This window comes from Gymnoscopelus microlampas (genome assembly GCF_963454915.1).
Source record: "Gymnoscopelus microlampas genome assembly, chromosome: 4".
In the NCBI taxonomy this organism is placed as follows: Eukaryota; Metazoa; Chordata; class Actinopteri; order Myctophiformes; family Myctophidae; genus Gymnoscopelus; species Gymnoscopelus microlampas.
In genome coordinates, this window is record NC_139941.1 from 5342066 (window position 1) to 5357298 (window position 15233).

The following is a 15233-nucleotide window of genomic DNA, read 5'->3' on the forward strand; positions in this document are numbered from 1 at the left end:
TTAACAATTGCACATGTATTCATTGATACAGTCATGTTGTGTGCAATGCAATTATAATTAAGTCTACATGAGGTGGGATTCGAACCGGCTACGCTGTGGTTTTAAGGCAGATGATTAAGCGATCAAGCTATTGAACCAACACACCTGAACCTGTGAAAAAGGGCCTCAAACATTTATTTGACACAGTTTCACGCAAATTGCTCAGAAATCCTGGATTTAAATGTTTTTCAAACTGCTCAAAATTGCAGACAATCTAAGGGCAGAGCTTACTGGTCAAAGTGATACATGTGTTCCTCATGAGTCAAGGCACATGTGTAAGCAGGTTTAACGGCTGTCGGCCAAACGAGGCATGACTTTTACCTGTTTAAAGTTTGCATTTTCAAAAAATTGCTATAGCGCCCCCCTTTGACCTATTGGAGTAAGATTGGTTTCAGTGATACTTGGAAGGACCCTCTACAATATTGCAAAGTGTCAAATAAATGTGAGTCTGCATGTATGTGTTAGGGGCAGATGAATAATTGTCATAAAACATGCAATTTTCATTGGCTTATAAAAGCTTAACGTTTTCACTTATGGAAAATCCGCTTGCTTAGTTCTGTCGGCATTGGTCCAAAGTTCATGTGTAGACAGTTTCGTACAGATTGCTCAAAAATCCCAGGAGGAGTTTGATTTTTACTGCTTTTTACTGCTTTTCATAGAATTCGAAATGGTGGGAGATCTAAAGGTCAGAGGTCAAAAGTCAAACAGTGAAAGTTGTTAGGCATGAGGAGACGCATGTGTGCATCGAAGTTTCATGGCTGTGGGTCAAACAGGGCATGAGTTGTACCTGTTCAAAGTTGGCATATTTCAATTGAGTGCTACAGCGCCACCCTTTGGCCAATGTTTGTGAGTTTCGGGTTTTCGCCGTTTGGCATAGCCCTCTACCATATTGCCGAATTTCATAAAAAGTGACCACGCGGTTAGGCCAGAACTGGCAAAACCGGCGGAAGATCATGAATTCCTACAGATGTAATAAGGCTTCGAGCCTATTGGCCTCGAAACCTTAATAATAATCATCTTTTTTTAGGAGTGGAGCCCAAAGTGAGTCTGAAGTCAGAGACTCCCCCTCGTCGTGGTGAACACACTCACATGCTGAGGTGCAGCAGCTACGACTTCTATCCTAAAGTGATCCTGGTGACCTGGTGGAGAGGTCAAGAACCTTTGACCTCTGGTCTCTCCTCTACCGATGAGCTGTCTGATGGAGACTGGTACTACCAGTACCATTCCTACCTGGAGTACACACCCAGGTACACACCTAACAGACACCTATATATAGAAATACACACCTCTACTGGTACTACCATTACCACTCCTACCTGGAGTACACACCCAGGTACACACCTAACAGACACCTATATATAGAAATACACACTTAGTAGACACCTATACATATATTCTTTCAAAATAAAACAAGTGTTACTCACTTGCTGAAAATGGCCCATTAATTGGTAGGTCCCACACACACACACACACACACACACACACACACACACACACGCACACGCACACGCATACGCACACGCGCGCACACACACACACACACACACACACACACACACACACACACACACACACACACACACACACACACGCATGACGAACACACACGGAGACCCGCTATAATGCGTGTATCTCGTTACTAAGTTTCTTCTGCCTCTTGCCTTCCTATTTTTCCTGCAATGGGGAGGAAATAGTGCAATACACTATAAACACTAGAGCGGAGGAGAGCCCAGCAGGGCATGCATGCTCCTACACAAAAATAGTCCAAAATAGTTTTTTTCACTGATTTTGTTCAAAAGATCAATGTGTTGAATCGCGGTGTATTTCATCGTGTAGATCGGCTACTTTCACAATCTGTCGTAATGTTAGTGCTAATTAACAGCTGCTCACTCACTGCCAGACCGGGCGCGGAGGAGGGGCCGCTTCAGCTCTGAGCAGATCCACATGGACACACATTCAACTTGATGACACATGCACGTCATGATTATTTTAGGCGGAGAATAAGCTTATCTTAATGCCTATAACGGCCTAATGCTATGGTGCCTGTGTGTGTGTGTGTGTCTGTGTGTGTGTGTGTGTGTGCGCTTGCGTGTATGTGTCTGTGTGTGTGTGTGTGTGTGTGTGTGTGTGTGTGTGTGTGTGTGTGTGTGTGTGTGTGTGTGTGTGTGTGTTACAGATCAGGAGAGAAGATCACATGCATGGTGGAACATCCCAGCCTGACCGCGCCTATCAAGATGGACTGGGGTCAGTTACTGTAATCTACTGTATTCTACTGTACTCTACTGTAATGTGTTACACTACACTCTGTTTTAAGGGTTAAAGGATTATTCTCTATTTGTACCTGAAGGTATATTTGTTTTACAGAAAGTAAAAACAGCACTCCATAAAAAAAACAATACAAATACATGAAAACCTAAACTCCTGGAGCCTCACCTACTTAGAGCTTATAAGTGTCTTGTCTAGATGAGGTCCATCCAAGCCCCCAGAGCCGCTGAGAAATCTTGAAGCCGCCACCCCAGTGGCCAAAGCTGGAACTGCAGGCGGGGAGAAATACATGCGCGAGCAAAACATACTGATATATATTTATATATATAGATATAAATATGTAAACATATTATACATAAATACATATGCATTTACATATACATAGGCATCTCCAGTTAATTTCATAAATATCTCGCGTTCAATCTTTGACACACGGGCTGCCGTAGAACGCAAAAATGACACTAGTGCGCATGCTCATAACTTTACGCTAACCCAAAATCGACTCAATAATTCTACTTCCGGCAGGCTTCCGGGTGCTTCAAAACGCCACTGAGCACATTCATTGAAATGATAGCTGGGGGCGGGGCAATCCTCCCTCTAGTTATATTATACCTCTATGGGTCCATCATCTTAGTTTACTAATGGCTGCTCCCACATCCACATGTTAGCTACCTGTACTAAACATATTATACACAATAAAACATAGTTGGCTGCTACATGACTTCAGTAGTTGGCCACTGATATAGTTGACTTTATTGTAATCTGTTTACTGCACAGTTTAACTGTACTGTACTCTGTTTTATATCACAGATTGTGTTTGTTTGTTTGTTTGTTTGTTTGGTTGTTGTCATATTATTGTCAGATGACTCCATAGAGTCAATGAAGAAAAAGGTGTTTTAATCTACTGTAATAATACAATATCATATCATATCATATAATTATTACCAGGTGCTCGAAGAGCGCCTGAGTCTAAGAAGAGGCAGAGTACTAGTCGACAGATTACAGATTTGCATTCGACACATTTTCGACACATTTGCGTCATTGGCTGTCCTTTAAGCCAATGGGGATATTTTCCCATACTCTGCACCTTGTCCTCCCAAGCTATGGGTAAGCGACAACTATTTGTCATTGGCTGTCCTGGCTGTCCTTCACTCCTTTAAGCCAATGGCCACACGAATGGGGAGACGGCCCGCCCCCCACAGTAACAGCGCTCCGCTGTCCGCTCCCCTCATTCACACTGCAACAGTTGCAGACAGTGCAAGTTGTATTGCAGCCTCAGGCAGGACAGTTAGCCTAAATGCTAGCGTGCTTCATTAGACCTGGTTTGGCTATTAAGTTATTATTTGGCCATGTTCACACTGACTTCAATCTTCGCTATTGTTGGGAAGACCTGTGTGGTGTCTAAAAATGTTGCCACCACTTATATAAAAAACATTATTAGCGTTTAGCGTCGCAAATTCTGTTGCCAGGTTTGGCGAGAGAAACAAGCAATCCGAAAAACAAGTAATCAGGTCTCTGAAAACACACACACACACACACACACACACACACACACACACACACACACACACACACACACACACACACACACACACACACACACACACACACAGAGCACCTGGTAGAATATGACTTCAAGTCATTTTCTTTCTTGTTATAATATAATCTTTGTGTTGACAGATTTCTCCATGCCAGAGTCAGTGAAGAACAAGGTGGCCATGGGAGCATCAGGTCTGGTTCTGGGTCTGGTCTTGTTCCTGTCTGGATTCATCTACTTCCAGTGGAAGAAACGAGGTGATTAACATGTTTAATTAACATGTTTAATTATTATACTACCAGTGGAAGAAATGAGGTCAGATCAACAGAGGATCACATGACATGTGGAACCCTCACAGAAATGCAAACAAACAAACATGTAAAGCCACAACCTAAACTGGTTTATATTTGTTTAGAACCTGAACCGGTTTAGACCAGTTTAGACGACTTAGTTAGAGGTCAAAGTGTGTTCTATGTTGTCACATTTAGCTTTAATACATCAGTGTTACATTTAGTCCTAAATAAGAGTCAAATGTTCACATTAGTTCTGATGCAACACGTGACCCTGATGACTGAACCCTAATGTTGTGTTGTTGTGTGTTGTGTTATTGTGTTGTTGTGTGTACATTTATGCATTTATGTTATGGAGAAATATACACAATACAGTACATAGGATTTATTTGTGTGTGTGTTTTAAATGTCTCTTCTTCTTCTATCAGGTCGTATTCTGGTGCCGACAACCAATGACGATCTTTAGACCCCTCCCACACACCCAGGTTCACTTCCTCTTTCCTTGTACTTTTTTTTTCTGTAAATATAAAACTATAAAACATACACAAAACAACATGCTTGTGTAAGAAGTGAAACCACTAGCCTGGTAAAACATCCCGGTCGCGTGAATTCACATTATCATGTGTCTTCTGCCTAATTTCTTATAAGAATGAATAATAATCAAATTGAATAATCAAATGATTTGTTGTATCAGACAACACTGGGGGGGTTTGGAGTTTGGACCATTCAGCGTGCAGGAGTTTAGATCCCATAGCCTGAGAGGACGTTCAGGTTATTCAGTCAGGAAGTGAAGAGACGACACAATGCAGCCAAACTCTGAACTAATCATTTGAAATAAACATTTCAGTGACATTTCACTAACCCTTAACTGAACCCAATGATTCAGTTCATTGAACACAACACTTCAGTGAACTGAACCCAATGATTCAGTACATTGAACACAACATTTCAGTGAACTGAACCCAATGATTCAGTTCATTGAACACAACATTTCAGTGAACTGAACCCAATGATTCAGTACATTGAACACAACATTTCAGTGAACTGAACCCAATGATTCAGTTCATTGAACACAACATTTCAGTGAACTGAACCCAATGATTCAGTTCATTGAACACAACATTTCAGTGAACGGTACCCAATGATTCAGTTCATTGAACACAACATTTCAGTGAACTGAACCCAATGATTCAGTTCATTGAACACAACATTTCAGTACCCAATGATTCAGTTCATTGAACACAACATTTCAGTGAACGGTACCCAATGAGTCAGTTCATTGAACACAACATTTCAGTGAACTGTACCCAATGATTCAGTTCATTGAACACAACATTTCAGTGAACTGAACCCAATGATTCAGTTCATTGAACACAACATTTCAGTGAACGGTACCCAATGATTCAGTTCATTGAACACAACATTTCAGTGAACTGTACCCAATGATTCAGTTCATTGAACACAACATTTCAGTGAACTGAACCCAATGATTCAGTTCATTGAACACAACATTTCAGTGAACTGTAGACAATGATTCAGTTCATTGAAAACACTGATCATTCCATCACTATCAGGATCAAAGACAGAACCTTGTGGTCCAAAGGAGAGTGTTCTACCAACTGAGCTGCCCTTCCTACTAAGATACACTATTGACAAAGTATTGGTCAAATGTTTGAATGGACTAAGTTGTTTCTACTTTGATGGTTACTGTAGTTGCAGGGAGGCTGCTGGGAGGTTAGGTTTTTAACTAGTTTACTAATAACTTGTTCATGATCTATTAACTATTTATGTTATGACTAACACATTAACTAATCATTTGGGAATGATTAATTTACTATTATAAGGGAAGGTTATTCTAAAGTGTTAACATGTTTTTCTTTTACCTGTGCCCCCAGACCCTCCCGGTCAAATGCCACCACCAGTCGTGTAGGAGGTGGCATAGCCCTGGTGCACAAGAACTGTTTCTCCTCCAGGATTGTGTGCTCCAATAGTACATACAGCTCCTTTGAACTCTTAATCACCAAAGTTGGGCACACAAACCCATTTTATTGTAGTTTAATTTATCGACCCCCTGGTTTTTACAGTTCTTTTCTGACCGATTTTAGCGAACTTTTAACCTCAATGATAATTTTGCCACCAATTGTATTTGTATCACCGAATCATTTAATTTTATCCAACATGTCTCAGGCCCCACGCACAACAGAGGTAACACACTTGATCTTGTTTTTACTCTTGGCTTAGACATAGATAATATTGTTTTTGAGGAAATGACAATAAGCGATCATAAATGCATACTTTTTAACTTAATATTTAAAACTGACACTATAACGGCCAAGCAAGTTAAGCGCTCGCGCATGATCAATGACATGTCGGCAGAAAGATTCTCCACTGCTTATGATAGCAGTGTGGTGCCATCTATTAATGGTGACATCGATACCTTAGTTCATGCTTTTAACCTGCACTGTTCTGACATTTTAGATATAGTTGCCCCCTTCAAATCCGTGCACTGTTCACACTTTAAAGTCCTCCCCCTGGTTTAATGAGGATATTCGTCGTTTTAGACGCAACTGTAGGTGTGTTGAGCGAAAGTGGAAATCCACTGAGCTTGAGGTACACCGTCTTCATTTTAAGAAACTTTTAATTGATTTTAACAGTATGGTTAAGGAGGCGAGAGCTGCCTACTTCACAAACCTTATTTCATCCAGCAAACAAAACCCCAAAGTCCTCTTTGACACCATTAACACCATAGTCAGTCCACAATCTCCTGTCACACCTGTTTTCTCTGCAGAAGACTGTCAAGATTTTCTACAATGTTTTATCAATAAGGTTGCCAGTGTCAGGGCAGGTATTACACCCTCCACCTCAATCCAACCTTCATCTCCAAACCGCCAGTCTACTCTGAATTCCTTTCACCCATTTCCCTCCATGACCTAACAGAGCTGGTGAGTAGCACAAAAACCTCCACCAGCCCCTTAGACATCATTCCAACCTCTCTGTTAAAGGACGTTTTTAGCACTATTGGTCCATGTCTGCTTTCCATCATCAACCTCTCGTTGGTCTCTGGCCAGGTCCCTGCCTATTTCAAACAGGCAATCGTTCAGCCGTTTAAAAAAAAGCCAAGCCTGGATGCTTCGTTACCAAGTAACTATCGGCCTATCTCGAAGTTACCTTTTATGTCCAAAATCTTAGAAAAAAAATGTTGCCAACCAGCTTATAGCTATTTTAAATGAACACCATATTTTTGAAAAATTCCAGTCAGGCTTTCGCCAACAACACTCCACAGAGACTGCACTTTTAAGAGTATCTAACGATTTACTGATGTCTGCCGACTCTGGTAAATGCTCCATTTTAGTACTACTGGACCTTAGTGTTGCTTTTGACACGGTAAATCACAATGTTTTGACCAACAGGCTCAGAAATTGGGTGGGAGTCTCAGGGAGTGCCCTGGAATGGTTCAAGTCCTACCTCTCTGGTAGATATTTCTCTGTTGCATTAGGCCCTCATGTGTCGAAGTCTGTCCCCCTTTCCTGTGGGGTCCCCCAAGGCTCGGTACTTGGTCCAATTTTATTTTCACTGTATTTGCTCCCACTAGAACTTATTATAAATTATTTTAAAGGCATCTCCTATCACCTTTACGCGGATGATATCCAGCTGTATTGCTCGTTTAACCCTGACTGCCCTGATAATTTTAATTCTAATATTACTATTTTAAATGAGTGTCTGTCTGCCATTAAGGCCTGGTTAGCAAACAACTTTCTGCAGTTAAATGAGGCCAAAACCGAGGTGCTCATTGTGGCCTCTGATGGCGTTAAATCCAAGGTGGCTGATTGTTTAGGGTCCCTCAAAAGCAATGTGAGCCCCAACCTCAGGAATCTTGGGGTCATTTTTGATCAGGGCATGCTCCTCGACAGTCGACACACACATTAAATCAGTGACCCGCACCTGTTTTTTCCACCTCAGGAATATTGCGAAGCTTAGGTCGATTGTGTAGCGGACCCAGCTGGACATAAAAGGAGTTGGAGCTCGACTGATGAGTTTACCATTTTATTTGTATTCCCAACGTGAAAAGTAGAACAGAAAACATACAATACATGCATCAAAAGTCAATTCATAAACATCATTGCATCAATAAAACATGACAAACATAACTTCATATAAACTCCTAAACATCATCAATACATTATCAATACCATTAGACACATTAACCACCATAACAATAAAACAGTTACACAAAAAGAATTACACAACAAACATTTCTCCTGCCCATGCTGTCACTGAGCTAGGTTTAGATAGCCCCCTTTCAGGTAGCCAGCCACCCTGGCTTCCGTGTTCCTGTTAGAGCCTTCAAAATAAAGGTCTTGACGTCGCCGGGTCCGTTACACTCCCACCAAATCATACAGTGATTTTAAAAACAGTAAAAATTACAAATTATTTACAAATCAAAATCACGTGACCCCAGACGCATTTAGAATTATTATACAAGGTAACAATGACCTGTACCATTGTTCTCCCACCTTGAGTCCTTCTCCCACCTTGACCAGGTTTCCCACCTGGTGTTTAGGCAGGGAAGCCTGTGCTTCATCTGGTTGTCCTCGTCGCAGTGGCACTCCTCTAGCCCCCATTCCGCCTCTACTGCAGCAGCTGGGGCATCTTCCTTGGCGTCCTTCTTGTAAGCCACCAGAGCCACTGCTTTTGGGGCCTGGCCCTCTGGACTCCGAACAGCAGCCTGGACTTGATTCTGAGGGACGGCATGAGTCTCGGCCCCTCCGACCTGCGGAGCGTCAGCTTCAACTGAATCCCCAGGTGCCTTGGGATCTGAGCCCAGGCCAGCTGCCCCCTGCTGGGCTGGGTCTTTGGGCTTCACTGCTGCTCCCTCCGTCGCCTGGTCTTTGGGCTTCCCTGCTGCACCCTCCATCGCCTGGTCTTTGGGCTTCACTGCTGCTCCCTCCATCGCCTGGTCTTTGGGCTCCACTGCTGCTCCCTCCACCACTTCCAGGTGTTCCTTGATTCCCTTGTCTTGCAGAGCACTCGGGCCTGGCCGTTTCTCCTTGTGTTGCTCCACTTGATCCATCCGTGCCTTATCCTCCGCTTCGCTTGTGGTGAGCTCTGCTGCTGCCTCAGATGAGGGTGTGGAGTGAAAAGGATCATAACTAAACCATTCATGAAAATGTGGCACTTCCATTCCATTAAATTTTCCATCTACCATACAACCATGAACAATTTCAAAAAGAACATTTGTTATAGATTCACATGCATCCACTCGCCATCGTAGACCAATTTCTGGTGTGATGCATTTTCGGATTTCAGAATACCATTTAGAAATGTCTTTACTTTTCTCCAAAGTGTCAATGACAAGTTTTGGGTCACTCTCAGCAACATTGGACTTTAACTGTTTCTTTGTTACTCGTACCAGGACCTTCCACTGGTCAAATAGGCAGAGAAGCTCTTTTACTTTTTCTCAATCCCTGAGTCTGTATGGATATCTGATTCCTTAACCATCATGCTTATGTCTGACATTTTGCATTCAAATTACAGTGATAGTTTAAGTTACAGGGTAAAGGTATAAATAACTGAAAGACCGTGAATAACCATAAACAAAGACAATAAAACCAAAATGCACCTTAGAAAACTGTATTACAAACAACAACACTGTAGAACATTAAAAAGGAACTCATATATGCCTTTAACCAATTTGCATTTAAACCATACTGAATTTCAGCAGCCCCTATATGCACTTATGAGCTACTGAGAGAATGCAATATCCGTAGAAGTCCTTTTTCGTTTTGTTCCTAACTTTGTGAATGCTCAGTCATGTATCAGTTGTGTTTGTGTTTGTGCAATTGTTCACCAGCTCCATGCGACTGTGATAGTGTAGTGGAGTCTTGATGCCTCAGAGAAGTCCATTTTATTGCAGGTGTAGGCCCTTTGGGTGAAGTTTCTACTCGGTAGATGTAGAGAAGATGGGTGAAGTTTTCACTGTAGCGGACCCAGCTGGACATAAAAGGAGTTGGAGCTCGACTGATGAGTTTACCATTTTATTTGTATTCCCAACGTGAAAACTTGAACAGAAAACATACAATACATGCATCAAAAGTCAATTCATAAACATCATTGCATCAATAAAACATGACAAACATAACTTCATATAAACTCCTAAACATCATCAATACATTATCAATACCATTAGACACATTAACCACCATAACAATAAAACAGTTACACAAAAATAATACCTTTTTCCCCTTCCAGCTAGGGGTGCCATACGTTAGTCCGACAGCGCATTCCTCCGACAGCGCAGTGCTCCGACATTAAACAGTAAACCCCAACCAAACCCGCACCCTAACCCTAACCGCACGCGGATGCCACATAGTCGGAGAAAAGGTCTGTCGGATTAACGCATGCCTCCCCCAGCTAGGCGCTATTGGCAGAGTTCTGAAACCGTCCGTCTTTCCTTGACCATATTTTCAGGTCCATTAATAAACATTTTCTGTGCAGTCCTTTCCTTGACCATTCTTTCAGGTCTATATTAGACATATAGTCTCTCTGCAGTCCTTTCCTTCTGTGCCGTCCGCAACAAACATTTCTCCTGCCCATGCTGTCACTGAGCTAGGTTTAAATAGCCCCCTTTCAGGTAGCCAGCCACGCTGGCTTCCGTGTTCCTGTTAGAGCCTTCAAAATAAAAGTCTTGACGTCGTCGGGTCCGTTACAGATTGTTTCACATTCTGACCTAGAAATGATCATACATGCCTTCGTTTCCTCTCGGCTTGACTACTGCAATTCGGTTCTCACCTGCCTCAATAAAACATCCATCGACCGCCTGCAATTCATTCAAAACACTGCTGCAAGACTGTTAACGAGATCAAGCAGAAGGTGTCACATTACCCCAGTTTTGGCATCTTTGCACTGGCTTCCTATACATTTTAGAGTTCAGTTTAAGGTCCTGGTGCTCACTTTTAGAGCTCTGCACAGCCAGGCTCCTGAATATTTAACTGACTTACTGGAACCATATGTGCCCAGCAGGACCCTGAGGTCAGCGGACCAGGGTCTATTGGTCATTCCTCGTACCAGGTTAATCACCAAAGGTGACAGAGCCTTTCAGTCTGTAGCACCTAGACTCTGGAATGCCCTTCCTCGTGGCCTGAGAGCTGCAGTGTCTGTGGATATTTTTAAGAATCAGCTAAACACACTACTGTTTCAACATGCTTTTGGGTAATGTCATTGAGCTTTTCCTCCAATGGTGATATACAGTATGTCTGCTGTATTGTTTTTCTCTGAGGTGCATTGTGTTTTTGTTTCTGCTTCTAATCATTGAATGTTTTTTGCTGTTTTTATTTCTGCTGTATGTAAAGCACTTTGTGAGTCCTCTCTGTGAAAAGCGCTATAGCCTACAAATAAAATGTACTTACTTACTTACTTACACAGTTAATACATTCTGATTCTTATTGGTTTATTGTCTTTTCACAGAACACCTGGGTGTGTTTTCAGAGAAGCAGAGAGTCATCGCTGCCCTGGTGGAGAGAGGATAAAATACATGCGTCAATTCAGCTTTTAAATACTATATGTTATATAGTAAAGGGTTAGGTTTACAGACATAGTGTTTGTGAGGTTAAAGGTCAGGGTTTAGGGTTAAGGTTCGGTTTATAAACATAGTGTTTGTGAGGTTAAAGGTCAGGGTTTAGGCGCCAGCTGGGCAACACATCAAAGGGAGTCCCAATTAGTGTGGGCGGTTCATCAAATGACTTTGTATAGTTTCTGTCGTCAGAAAACACAAACATAATATTTCAGTTCTACACTATATTGAAACATGAAATAAATGATCACACACACAATCAGAGTTCTTCATAACATTAATATTACCTAGACCATACCCGGTGAAGTGCGCAGGCGAAAGTAGTTGCAAACGTGGGGTTATTGCGCGTCTCGTCGCGCCGCCCACCCCCTCGCCCCCCTCCCCGCGGTCAACGGCGTGACATTGTGTGTAATGTAATGGTGGCGAAGCGTCCCCCACCTCCCCCGCGGCCGGTCTCCCTCTCCCCCCCCCCCCCACACACACCCCCACACACCCACCCCCCCACACACACACACACACACACACACACACACACACACACACACACACACACACACACACACACACACACACACACACACACACACAACCCCGTTCGGAGTGCAGAAGTTGGTGTTTTCGCCTATTGTAAGCGGTTTAGGGGCAATATTGGTGGTAGTGTATTTTTGGCGTTGGTTGTGAAAGTGCAGGTGGGTGTGGGGACGCGTTTGTGAGCTTGTAGATCGGCTGTTTTCCAAGAGGCAATGTATATGTGTGAAGGCGCTTCATTTGGCCTTATTTTCATAGACCTTGTTGCTTGGAGGGCTCGCTTCGTTGCTTTTAGGGCTCGCTTCGTTTGGCCTTGTTTTCATAAACCTTGCTGCTTGTTTCTTGCGCGAATTGTTTGACACATAAACGCTAATAATAGGCTGAGATTTGATGACATTGAAAAAAAGGGCTTCGCAGTTGAGTTCAGATGGTAATGGTCAATGACTGTGTGCAAATTCAGATCAATTGCTCCAGCCACTGAGGAGAACCGGGCTCACATTTTTGCTCTCAGAGGTTTGTCAAATTATAGGAGGATATCCATCTGAATGGAAGTCAGTCAGACATGTTTGTGAAAAAGGTTTTATTATTTTATAATTGACCATGAGTCATTTATTATGTAATAATTTATAATGTGTGATAATTAATGTGTTACGATCATTATGACATCACTGTTTTCCTGTGATGGGTGGACCCAGACCCTCCAGGGTGGTCTGAGGTTATGGGTGGACCCAGGTCCACCCAAATTAGACAATGGTGGGCTCCCACAGTCTATAGGACATTAATGGGAAACACTGATGACATGCAATCATTTATATTAAGTAATGATTTATATGTAATCATGAGCAGGGGAGCAGATCTCATTACAACTTACCACAAACAAGGAATCTTCTCATAATATCACCAACATAGATTAATGCTAGGATTTGAAACTAACTAATAATTAAATATGATTTTAGATAATATCATTGAAGTTCAGATGTTAGATTTTGGCTTTAATTTGCTTGGTTTGAATGGAATGTCACAATATCAATAAAGGAATAAGAAACATAATTGGGCCTCATGTTTTCTTACATTTCACTCATACAGTATTTTCTCTTAACTGTCTGTTAAGAGGAAATACAAGAGAAGCCAACCTCCACATCCACCAAATGTGTTTTTCCCCAGGTGTGCTGAACCATGTGTCCTTTCCATGTCGTACCTGAAGGCAGCGTTCAAGATCATTGTCTTTACTGAACTCTCCTGAACTTGAATACAGCGTTTTATGTTGAAAGAATTGTCCTCTTAATCCATTAAGACCGGGAAAGCATTTTAGATTTTAACCACTATAACCATTATCTTATACTTTGGCTATTAGAAAATAGCAGATCTACAAGCTCAAGCTATTTTTGGAAAAATCATGAGAATTTGTACAACTATTTGAATACATATGTTTTAAAGCAAACATTTGTAACTCAAATCTTTGCCTCCGGGGATTTTACAAATGTACAACATTTTTCCACAAAATGATATGTATTTGGCCGCGGACCCCCATCTCAAAATATGTTGTTCCAGGGACCCCCAGAAGCACAGATTTGAGTTAAAAAAGTGCTTTTAAAAATATACATATTCAGAGATGTGCACACATTTTCACGATTTTTCAAAAATAGCAGATCTACAAGCTCATAGCGCGGCACTCGGTGCCGCGCTATGAGCTTGTAGATCTGCTATTTTTGAATAGCCAAAGTATAAAATAATGGTTAAAATGGTTACACAGATAGGTTCCTGGTTTTAATGGGTTAATCCATGCCGTACGCTGCATCTCTAGTAAAGGCTTGATACGTAGTTGTGTGTGGTGTCACGCACCGGAAATGGCAGATCTACAAGCTCACAACGTGTCTCAGTACGATGCACTGTGAGCTTGTAGATCGGCTATTTTCGCCGCACGACACCACGCGCAACGAAGCATATCAAGACAAGCCAAACCCGGCTGCACACATGTCCAGGCCAGTGGTCCGTCTTCATCTGAGAAAACTAAGTATTATATAGACTACTGTTCATTTATATCTTATATGTCAAGTAAGGGTCTCTCTCTCTGTGAAACAAGATAAAAGGAGAGATGAGGTCATGAGAGCATGAGGTGAGATGAAAGTTAATGAGAAAAGGAGCAAATATTGAGGTTTAAGACTGAATAATGACATCACAACAGTGTTATATTTACAGATTTTGTATGAATAATATTCACCTTGTGACAAACAGCCTATCATTCTGATGTGAGACATTCTACAGACATTCTAAATCTGTCTAGAAATGTCAAAACAAAAGTTCAGTTCAGTTTTAGCCCCTCACCCTGTAACATTCTCTGCACGTCTCTGTTGGACATTAAATACTTTTTAACACTTTTTAGTCAGAAACATGTTTTACACATAATGTCTGGTGGCCATTGGGCTGCTAGTCTGCTGGTTGTGCAGAGGCTGTGAAACCTTGCAGAATAGATGAACGCTGGAGCAACACGGACAATTTAAGCCTTTTATTATTTAAGTGCAAGCAAAAGTTGACTAACGTACTGCACCCGATATAAATATATATATATATATACACACAGAGGTGAGCATGGGCTGTGCTCTCAATAAACCAATGGTGGATGGCCCTCTGTTTAGTGGTAATTACCTAGTACTACACGTCACAGTCTCAAGGTTGAGACAATCAGTGATGATTAGGGTTAGCTCTGGGCATATGGACCATTTAACACATTACAGGATATACAATATAGTGTAACCATATAATAAGGTAAGTTTAAAACAGTGTACATATAAAGATAAGGGCCAAAGAATATTAGGCCAATGCAAAAACACTTTAGACAATTTTTTGACAATTTTTACATTGTTAAGACACACAAATAGGGGAAACACTCTCAAGAATAAAAGGCACACAAAACATGTCAGGAAGCCTTACCCTGCGTTTTAACAGCGGGCAACTCTCGGGCGATGCCGGGCAACATCGCCCAAAATATAATGAAAGTCTATGA

The 15233-nt window shown here is 41.8% G+C and overlaps 2 protein-coding genes across 2 annotated transcripts; one reads left to right on the forward strand and one right to left on the reverse strand.

Annotated features, from left to right (window-relative positions):
• Positions 1 to 1070: 1070 nt before the first annotated feature.
• LOC311043673 (H-2 class II histocompatibility antigen, E-S beta chain-like) lies at positions 1071 to 11640 on the forward strand. The gene is made up of 5 exons (XM_084055003.1): positions 1071 to 1286; positions 2216 to 2283; positions 3985 to 4098; positions 4560 to 4616; positions 11596 to 11640. The coding sequence occupies exons 1-4, from the start codon at positions 1129 to 1131 to the stop codon at positions 4595 to 4597; spliced, it is 378 nt and encodes a 125-aa protein (XP_083911129.1). The 5' UTR covers positions 1071 to 1128; the 3' UTR covers positions 4598 to 4616; positions 11596 to 11640.
• LOC311043107 (uncharacterized protein) lies at positions 8525 to 9166 on the reverse strand. The gene is made up of 2 exons (XM_084054284.1): positions 9122 to 9166; positions 8525 to 9049 (listed from the first exon to the last, which is right to left on the reverse strand). The coding sequence occupies exon 2, from the start codon at positions 9044 to 9046 to the stop codon at positions 8606 to 8608; it is 441 nt and encodes a 146-aa protein (XP_083910410.1). The 5' UTR covers positions 9047 to 9049; positions 9122 to 9166; the 3' UTR covers positions 8525 to 8605.
• Positions 11641 to 15233: the final 3593 nt, after the last annotated feature.